General features: G+C 38.9%; 5 protein-coding genes across 6 annotated transcripts in view; 3 read left to right on the top strand and 2 right to left on the bottom strand.

Moving 5' to 3' along the window:
* Positions 1-282: 282 nt before the first annotated feature.
* LOC145220120 (transcription factor Adf-1-like) lies at positions 283-1,712 on the bottom strand. Of its 2 annotated transcripts, XM_080087414.1 has the most exons (4): positions 1,025-1,712; positions 755-917; positions 598-690; positions 283-503 (listed from the first exon to the last, which is right to left on the bottom strand). In XM_080087414.1, exons 1-4 carry the CDS (start codon positions 1,131-1,133, stop codon positions 497-499), a joined length of 372 nt encoding a protein of 123 aa, XP_079943540.1. In that variant the 5' UTR covers positions 1,134-1,712; the 3' UTR covers positions 283-496. The 2 variants fall into 2 exon arrangements, with proteins under 2 accessions (XP_079943540.1, XP_079943539.1); XM_080087413.1 differs by having other exon boundaries at positions 283-690.
* A 459-nt stretch (positions 1,713-2,171) lies between these two features.
* LOC145219516 (protein FAM200A-like) lies at positions 2,172-4,208 on the top strand. Its single transcript, XM_080086873.1, has one exon. It carries the CDS (start codon positions 2,172-2,174, stop codon positions 4,206-4,208), a length of 2,037 nt encoding a protein of 678 aa, XP_079942999.1.
* A 1,954-nt stretch (positions 4,209-6,162) lies between these two features.
* LOC145220113 (uncharacterized) lies at positions 6,163-7,088 on the top strand. Its single transcript, XM_080087405.1, has one exon. It carries the CDS (start codon positions 6,350-6,352, stop codon positions 6,977-6,979), a length of 630 nt encoding a protein of 209 aa, XP_079943531.1. The 5' UTR covers positions 6,163-6,349; the 3' UTR covers positions 6,980-7,088.
* A 1,431-nt stretch (positions 7,089-8,519) lies between these two features.
* On the bottom strand, positions 8,520-9,737 carry LOC145219515 (uncharacterized). The gene is made up of 2 exons (XM_080086872.1): positions 9,076-9,737; positions 8,520-8,607 (listed from the first exon to the last, which is right to left on the bottom strand). Exons 1-2 carry the CDS (start codon positions 9,735-9,737, stop codon positions 8,520-8,522), a joined length of 750 nt encoding a protein of 249 aa, XP_079942998.1.
* Positions 9,738-9,803: 66 nt separating this feature from the next.
* LOC145219514 (uncharacterized) overlaps positions 9,804-10,043 on the top strand; it is a 2,378-nt gene continuing 2,138 nt past the window's right edge. Inside the window, exon 1 of the mRNA XM_080086871.1 lies at positions 9,804-9,974. Coding sequence (XP_079942997.1) covers positions 9,804-9,974 — 171 coding nt within the window. The remainder of the gene's footprint in view (positions 9,975-10,043) is intronic.

Here is a 10,043-nt window from a genome sequence, read left to right as displayed (position 1 = left end):
GTTATTGATGTTATAAGTTTCTGTTTCACTTCTTTCCTTTTTGTCACACCACATATCGGTTTCATTGAAAATAAATTCTTAACAATTGGAAAGAACTAAGAAGTTGAAGAAGAGAAAGAATATAATTTATGTACACATTATGGAGCAAGTTTATTTTTGGTTACCATCACCAGAACTTTGCTCACATAAGTACTGCAGTATAGCGCTCACGGCCTGATCAGCAAGGACAGTACCCATCTTTCTTAGTTTGCATGAAACTATTTTTCCAAAACTATCGTACTCATCATTTGGACCTGTGGCTTTTGACTGAATAGCTTCAATTGTTTGTTTATTTTCTTTATACATGTTGTATATGTTTTCCTGAAGAAACATACAGTTATTGCCTTACAATTTTTAACCAAAATGTTTCAACTTACTTGAAGCTCTGATCGGTTAGCCAGTTTTCGTTTTTTTGCTTGGCTGTGCTGAACTGGTTTGCTGGCAAGAAGGAACCTCACTAACTTCTGTGTCGGATTTAACAGGTTCCAAAGTTATCAAATATATTAATACGAAAACAAATTTAGAAATGGAATATAACAAAGAAGATGTTCATAGGACCTTCTACTAGTATTGGTCAAATCCAGTAGTGTTTCCTCTTGTAGTGAATCAAGAGAAGTATCTGATGTAGTGGGTGTAAAGTTTCTAGCAGTTCTAAATAAGATAAATGTTGTATATGTTGGTTAAAGTTTTCTAAATTCCACCCAAATGTACTCACATTTTGTGACGGAGATGATCAAGCAAAAAAGTAAGGGAATCATAATGTTCCCAAACAGATATGGTTGTCCCAGAAGCACCACTTCTTTTCACATTTTCAATTTTTTTCCTTTCTTTCGAAAACCGATCACGCAGGCTTTTCCAGCGCTTTGTGCTTGACTCAACTGCAAAATATAATTTTAGGCATATCCATAGTGTAGTATTAGCATTAACAATATATGCAATATTTGCCTCAAAACAATGGGGGCAACTGACAACAGCTACACATTACCTGGTTGTCCGGTTCTCTGACTAATCTTGGTCCACATGTTGTCTTTGTTAATTTGGTCCTTGTAATATTTGTCTTTGGAATTGTATAAGTATGGTGCATCCCGGATCATTTGAATTCATTAAAACTCATCCTAATTGTTTTGCTAAAACCTTAAGACATACTTATTAATACAATGTGACAAATAAAGGCAGTATCGTTAGTCCAAGTTATCACAAAGTTCACTTCGTTCAATTTCGTTGACACAAAACATCAACGCGTCACGCGGAAAAGTTAAAACATTTTTAACTCTGCCGCTTGACGCGCTGGACGGAGATTTTCGCCCCGACGTCGTCGCCGTCGGCGTGTGTGTTAAGTGTACCGCGTGTCGTTTGACGCAAAAACGCGCCACTTGACGCAAAACGCAGCATGTCTATAGAGCCCTTTAAAGTTCGTTGCCAATAATGCGGTCAAGTAACAACATGGGAAAACTGGTGTAAGCCACATAACTACGCAGCAGTAAACACGAGTGCATCGACCTGAAACCGAAAGAAAAAAAGGTCAGGTTTCCATTGCATAATGCCGACAGTAGAGTTTTAAATTGCTATGTTTAATAAAAACGATTTTACACGGCCTACAGCATGGATGTAACTTTTATGTTCTCGGCAGAGTTAATATTAATCATAGTTAAGCTATTTTTAAGAAGTCTTGTTTGAAAACATAACACGATAATATTTGTCTTGTGTTATGGGAAAAATAAAACACGCCCGTTGCTTGGTTAGTACGCTAACAATTTGACAAAAACAAGATGGGTCATGTTATGTAGACCAGTGCTTTTCAACCGGGTGTATCGTACACCCCAGGGTGTACCAGAATTTTTAAAGGGTGTACCACTTCGATGGGGTGTACTGGGGTGTACAAGATACAATAATACAACATACCTATGATCAAGTGTCGCAATAAATTTACATTTTTTTTTTCAGACCAGGTTAACTGGATTTTTCAATGCACGGCATACAACGCAGTTCTTCAGTAACTTGTTACAATGTTCAACTTGTTACGTCATAATTAAATTGTCCTAATAATCGTTGGTAATGGTTGTTTTCCAGTAGAATCTGAATTGCAAGTTATTGTTTTCACCTTAGTTGTTTGCTGTGTAAATTAAGGAATGATGGATATACGAAATTTCTTCAGTAAGTCCTCCGTAGAAAGTGAAAGTTGTATTGAGTCATGCAACCCTGAGAATGTTGGAGAAACAGATGCCGAAGGAAACGTAGAAGCCATTTCTGTAAGTACCAACTGCAGTAAGGACCAGCAGTGTTCTGTTGCAAAGAAAATTATACAAAAGAGAACGACTTTGCGCGCTAAGAAACGTAAATGGAATGATGATTACACCATGTATGGGTTTTTTCGCACAACAGAAGAATTGTTAAACCCCTATCCTTCGGCATGCTGCATGTTTTGTCCTGCCATATTTGGTAATAGTAACTTAGCCCCAGTGCATCTTAGAACGCATTTAAAAACACAGCATCCTAATCATCAAAATAAATCAAAGGCATTCTTTGAGGCCTCTCTGCGTAGTCAACAGCTGCAAGTTTCGTCTTTTGAAAGCGAGGTTAGAGAAGGAAATAAAGATTTAGTGCTTGCTTCCCTAAAAATGGCTCATGTTGTAATGAAAAGAAAGCGTCCATACACCGAGTTGGAATCTGTAGTTCTTCCCTGTCTTGAAATTGCTGCAGACATTTTGCATGGAGGAAAAAAGGCTATTGCCAAAGTGAGGGAAATTCCTTTATCAGACAATACAGCTAAACGTAGATGCGATGATATTTCTGAAGATTTGCTAAAACAACTTGTTATCAAGCTAAGAAAGACTCCTGCTTATGGGATACAACTCGACGAAACGACAGATATTACAGATGAAGCGCAGTTGATTGTGTATTGTAGATTTGCAGATTCGGAAGCCAAAACCATTGTAGAGCACTATTTGTGCTGTTGTAAAGTTGGAGTTTCAGCAACAGCTCAAGCAATCTTTGATAAGTTAAATCAATTTATTAAGGAACATGATTTGGATTGGACAAAGTGTAAGTCAGTTACTACCGATGGAGCAGCAGCCATGCAAGGTTCTACGAATGGAGTTGTTCAGAAAATAAAGAAAGTGTCTCCTGATTGTGTTTCTAATCATTGCAGGATACATCGAGAGGCGCTTGTAGTAAAGAAATTAAACCAAGAAAAAAATCAAAGGGGTGATCTGGATATTGTTCTTAGTGATGTCATAAAAGTTGTAAATTTTGTCCGATCTCATTCAAAGAAACACAGAATGTTTTCAGAACTATGCAAAGACATGAAAGCAGAAGGATTGAGATTGTTATATCATGCAGAGGTGCGCTGGTTATCCAGAGGAAAGGTTTTGAAGCGAGTGTTTCAATTGCGAAAAGAATTGTATGTCTTTCTTGCTCAAGAAGGACACGTAATGGCCACTAAGTTTGAAGATACTTTCTGGCTTGCAAAATTGTGTTATTTAACTGCCATATTTGAAAGCACAAATCAGCTGAATTTGTCGATGCAAGGAAAAGGGAGTGCTATTTTTGAAGTTGCCAGCAAGGTGCAAGCTTTTAAATTTAAATTGAAGTTGTGGCAGAGTAATGTTGTAAAATGCGATTTTTCAGATTTTGAATCCTTGCACGATTTTATCAAGACTAGTAACTGGGAAATCGAAAACCCTAATATTGAATCCAATATAAAATCGACGGTACATAAGCATCTCGATGTGTTACAGCAAAATTTTGAAGTTTACTTTCCAGATGAGGAATATTTAAATCTTAATTCTCTTTTATGGATCGTCCAGCCGTTTCTAAACGAAGAGTTCGACTTGGGCTACTGTGAACTAACCAGTGAACTTATTGCACTGCGTTTAGATTTGGTGCAAAAGGCGGGGTTTAAACAAAGTGAAAGCTATACTGATTTTTGGGTATCGCTGCTCAACATTCCTGAATATCGAAATCTCAGTCAAAAAGCGATTTCCATCCTTGTCCACATGCCCACGACATACCTATGCGAGCAGGGATTTTCTGCTCTTGTTGAAATTAAATCAAAGAAAAGAAATTCAATAAAGGATGTTGACACGCTTATGAGAGGGGCACTGGAAACGAGGTTACTGCCTCGCTTTGTACAACTGGCGGACGAAGTTCAACAGCAACGTTCGCATTAAATTGATGATGCAACGTTGCGTTAGTACAAGTTGTTTATTATGTCATTTCATTTCCGTCATACAACCTTGGGTATAATACACATATTTCCTTTATATTGTGCTTTTCCTTATTCCGGATTCACTGTACTGCAAGGATAGGGGTGTACGATTTTAAAATATACGCCAGAAGGGTGTACGAATCAAAAAAAGGTTGACAAGCACTGATGTAGACTCAAACTAATCTACGTGGCATGGTAATGTTAGGATCTACCACTACGTCTATAATGCGGAACACTGACAACCTTGTGAGTGACTGTCAAACTCGTCCACACTGCAACAGTAAAGGAGTGCGCTGATCTGTAACCGAAAGAAAAAGGCAGTCCTACAGCTAGTCGAGTGTCAGACTTTTGATGTGTAAGTAAACTAGGAAGTGTTCACCAAACCAAATCAGGCACATAGGCATGGCACTTCTTCATTTATGGCCATTGATTAGTGTGCCAAACGTCATTTTATGCAGCCTGGTATGAAACGACAGCATTCGTCTTGGGGGTAGGGAAAAAAGTAAGTCGCGCCATTTGTGTGATTAGTTCATGTTTTGACAAACAGGCTGTCTAAATAGTCCTGCGGTAATACGAAGTAAACACGTGTGCATTGACCTGCTGCCAATTATTGAAGGCAAGGCGCGTTCCATGACATTCTGGAACAAATGTACTAATTACTTCGGTATAATGACGTATTTTGAACTTCATAGAACATTGTTTGCGTATGGTGTATTAATTTGTGTAGTGCGAACAAGCTTCGGGATACTTCACAAAATTTTACAAAAGCCGCTTGACACACAGTGTGTCTGAAGAACTAATCCACGCGGCATTGATTTTTGTTAAACACACATAACAGTGTTTGACAACGCAAGTAAAGTTGTATGTGTGTTTACAGCAAACCTGAGCCTATTGCGATTTGCAGTCACATATGAACCTCCAGTGTTAGTTGCGCCAGAGATGGAGGGCGATAGCAAAAGCAATTAACACATAAAGCCTTTTGTCACTGGGAGACTTATAATTAATAATATTTGTTCATGGTAAAGCAAAGGTAGATGCTAATTGCAGAGTTTCAACAAATATATGATGAAAAAGAGTTATTGAGTTCGGAGATACAGTGGTGTGATTGATAGTTGCACATAGTGTTAGACGCACCACAAGGGCAATACAAAGTATTATCTAAAAGTAGAATGGCTGAAGTTTGCTGGCTAAGCTACAGAGGCATAAAGACTTTTTTGCCATGACTCACACACCCACTGATGTTGCAACCAACACTAGCTTTGTGATGTTTACAAAATGTCTGAAAACATAAAGCCATGATCAGAGGAAAAGTTAGTAAGGAGTGCTTGATGGCCTCCGGTACTTCAACTGCAAGCATCAAAAGTTGTTAAGTCGGCGATATTGTACTTGTGTTTGGTTGTGGCATTACGAGCGTGAGGTTTAGGAAGCAGTTAAATACAGCGCGTTAAGCAAACGAATCAACGACATGTCGCGCTCCTGGTTCTATTAGATGATTTGGTTTACAAATTTCGCACAGGCTATAAATGTATACACAGCTGAACGTTCGTACACATGCATAATATCAACCGACAAGGCGAGACCAATTGTGTTTATGAAATACATTACCAGGTGACGCCTTTTATAAGACAGATGCAGCTTCTTTTAAAACTGGAGAGCAACCATCTTACTCAAGTGCAAACTCTATAAGAAAGTCGAAAAGTCAGATATAGCTTTCGCTCAGAATCAGTTTCCTAGATTAAAACGTGCTTGAAGCTCTTAAAAACGTGCTTGAAGCTTTAAAAACGTGCTTGACGCTAGTTCAATTAAAATTTCCAAACATTGTTTCATAGAGGAATTTAATTTGCAAAAAAGTAAAGGTTAGAATTATTTTCCAAGTAGCAAAATATTTTTTGTGATTTTGCTTTGATCAATTGTTATCCAATGTTTTTCCTTAGAAGCAGACTTTCCAAATCAACTGAGAAATTTGTTTGATAAGTGGTAAGATAAAGAAGATTTTTGTTCACCTGCAAACTTACAAATTTATTGCGATGAGTCAGAGAAATAACCTTTTAAATGTGGCTTACATGAGAAATGCTTCAGAGCTAATTTAACCTCAAATGTCACATGATGAATTACACTGGTAAAAAAACACATCAATGCACTGTTTGTGAAAAGAGTTTTAGTCAAGGTGGAGATTTGAAAAGACACACACTGACTCACACTGGAGAGAAACCGCTTCTATGTAATGTTTGTGAAAAAAGGTTTCGTGCTGTTGGAAATTTAAATACACATATGTTGATTCACACTGGAGAGAAACCACATCGATGTGATGTGTGTGAAAAAGGGTTTCGTCAACTTGGACATTTAAAAAGACACATTCTAACTCACTGCGGAGAGAAACCACATCGATGTGAGGTTTGTGAAAAACAGTTTGTTGAAATTGGAGATTTGAAAAAACACATGTTGACTCATACTGGTGAAAAACGTCGTCGATGCAATGTTTGCAACATAAGATTTGGCCAAAGAGTAGGAGTAAAAATGCACATGAGGATTCACACTGACGAGAAACCTCACCAATGTTATATTTGTAAAAAAAGATTTCGCCAAGTCGGTCATTTGAAAGCGCACATGATAACTCACATTGTTGATAAACTTTATCCATGCAATGTTTGCGAACAAGAATTTAGTCGAATGGGAACATTAAAAAAGCACATGTTTACTCACACTAAAGAAAAATCGCGTCAATGTAAATAATCAGTCAAACCTTGAAAGTATACAATGAATGTTCTGTGCCAAAACAGATTTGGAGGTTGGGATTCAATTTCTGCTTGCGCACTACTTGTCTGACTGCGCACGATCGAAACACCAGCAGACTACAGACCATGTTAAGTCGATACGGCGTTGTACTACCAAAAGGGGCGGAACTTGATTGCACTCACATACCGTCCAAGAGGGTTTAACTATTGGACAGTCAACAAATTAATACTGTTATTTCTCTGATGAAACCACCGTTATTAAGTGGCTTATCTTCTCAACATCATTCGTGTCACAAACATATCTTTTTACCAATGTCGTAGATATAATCTATAGTTTTTTGTGTGTGTATTTTTCGAGAATCAGGCGAGAGTCCAACCACTAAAAATTGTCGTTTGTCGAACAGGGGCATTAGTAAGGTAAAGATTTTGTTGCACAAATTAAAATCGTTTACAAGCAGACAGGTTAACTTGAACAGCATTAAAAAACAACAAAGGATGGGCTTTGCTTAAACTAGGATGTCCAAACAAAAAATAACGAAGGATAATATTAGCAACACTGAAGAGGATACACCATGCTCGGTGTCTGCAGAAAATTTTTTCTGCAGTATTGATATCAGAGTAATTCGGGGACGAGCAAAAACATTGTTAAAGCGCACCCTTTGCAAACGACCACCTAAATACGCCTGAAGTAACGTAAGTACGTTTCCATTTATGCCAACTTGTTGTAACTTATGCAACAACCCATGGTGCACAAATCGATCAAACGCTTTGGAAATGTCTAAGAAGACAATTCTGCAAACATTTCCTAAAGAATCCTTGTTGACAAAAATATTGTGAGTTAGGTCTAGAACAGCGGTTCCCAAACTGGGGTCCGCGGTCCTTTTAGTGGTCCGTAAGGCAATTTTGGGGGGACCGCGAAGCGGTTGAAGTAGTTCTATAATCTTATTTGGGGTCAGTTTATGCCACTAAATAAGTTTAAATCAAAGAGAAACTGTCTCCATTGCTAAACAATGAATTGAGAAAACTGTCTCCATTGCTAAACAATGGCCTTTATTGAATGACAACTATCAAAAATGCAATTGTTCGCGCACAATCGTAATGTTTTTGTCCTGTTTGTGATGTCACATGCTGTCTTTTGATGCTAGCTAAAATCCTGCAATCAACTTTCGTTTTTATGAAATACACATTTAGGCTTAAGGACCGCCAGCCTTCGAAATAATGGCGAAGGGACCGTTCTGAAAAGAAAAAAAATGAAAAAGTTTGGGAACCACTGGTCTAGAAGATTGGTTATAGTGGAGTGGTTTTTGCGAAAGCCAGAATTGTTCGGCTTCAGGAGTTTATTAAGTTTTAGAAAGTTGACAATGTGCTTGTGGAGAAGTTTTTTTCAGAGTTAGACATAAAACACATTCTAAACTGTAACATTAGTCGTATAACGGTTTAATGGCCAGCCATACCAACTTAAACATTAACCGTAAAACGTCAAACAAAAATCAATCTGCACCCTTTTTTCAACAAACAGTATTACGTTTTTATATTTATCATTTATGATAATACACGTCAAACTTCGAGACTCCGTGCTTTACACTAACTGATAAGTGTCCGCCAGCACCAAGCATTACACGAAGTCTGTGGGAGAACCACATTTCTTTTAACAAGACTAGCAACCGGTCACTGTGGTCTTATATCTTCGTTCGTGTGCTGGTTCGACAGTCACAACATACTTAGATGAAATAAGCTATTGCTGCCAGGCATAATGTATGACTAAGTATTGCTCATCCAGCAGTTTTATTGTAAACAATCGACGTTTCGACGTCCTATACAAGACGCCTTCATCAGGATAATGACATAACTTGCAGGACAAATTTCTTTTAAAGCGACAAAATGCAAACCACACACATGTAAAACAGCGATAACAAGATTACGCGGCTGCAAACTCGCACCACCGTAGCGATAAAACAAGCTCAGTGGTGTAAAAGCGACCGATAATTTATCGGCATTAGAACATCTGTTTTAACGTTCATTGTGTTGGCGCGTGAATGGATGTTCCAAGACTCTAGGAAACTTCGCTTGTGAAAATCAGTTTCCTTCACCAACACTTGAGCAGCAGAAAAGTTAATGCTGTGATGGTGAGTGGTTGCATGGTTTGCCAACGCTGATTTCTTCGCATCCTTCTTGCCCACATCCCTTTCGTGCTCCTTCCGGCGCGTATTTAGACTTCTACCAGTCTCACCGATGTATATTTCGTCACACTCCCCGCACGGTATAGCATACACCACACCCCTAGTTGCAGTAGCATCTAGAGGATCTTTTGGGTGCGACAGCATCTGACGTAGGGTGTTTGCTGGTTTGACCCCAACCGATACTCCGAAATCGGTCAACATACGACGGATTATGTCTGTTAACCTTGGTATGTAAGGTAAGGTGACGAAGGCACGTTCTTTGTACTGGATTTCTTTCCGTGAAATCTTTTTGTGATCACGGAGAATCCAGTTCGGGTAGCCATTTAACCGCAGGGCCTCATGTACCCTGTGCAACTCCGCCTGAAGCAATGCTGGGTCTGTCGTCAAGCGTCTGGCCTGGTCTTTAAGTGCTTTGACAACAGCCCTTTTCTGGTACAAAGGATGATGGGATGTGAAGTGTAAATAGCGCATGGTACTGGTCGGCTTGTGGTACACACGCGTGGAAAGTTTACCATCCGCCGCTTTCAAAATTTCCACATCTAGGAAAGGAAGCCGGTTCTTGCTTTCCAATTCCATAGTGAACGCAATTCCTCGTTGCACATTGTTTAAATGTCGTAGAAACTCTGTTACCGGTGTTTATGAATGATACAGAATGTATCATCTACATATCGTCGCCAAAATCGTGGTGGTTTGTCAAAAGTTTGCAAGGCGCGTTCCTCCACAGACTCCATGACCATGTTTGCACAAGGAGAAGAACTGTATTTCAGATGCGATGTTCCATCACTTGCACAGCACAGATGGTTCTGCTCCAAGGTTATATGGATTGCCGAAAGTCCACAAGAAGAATGTACCTCTTCGTCCAATCGTGTCGTTCATCGGAAG

The sequence above is a fragment of the Phallusia mammillata genome, chromosome 3 (assembly GCF_965637545.1).
Source record: "Phallusia mammillata chromosome 3, kaPhaMamm4.hap1.1, whole genome shotgun sequence".
NCBI lineage: Eukaryota > Metazoa > Chordata > Ascidiacea > Phlebobranchia > Ascidiidae > Phallusia > Phallusia mammillata.
This window is presented reverse-complemented; position numbering and strand designations above follow the sequence as displayed.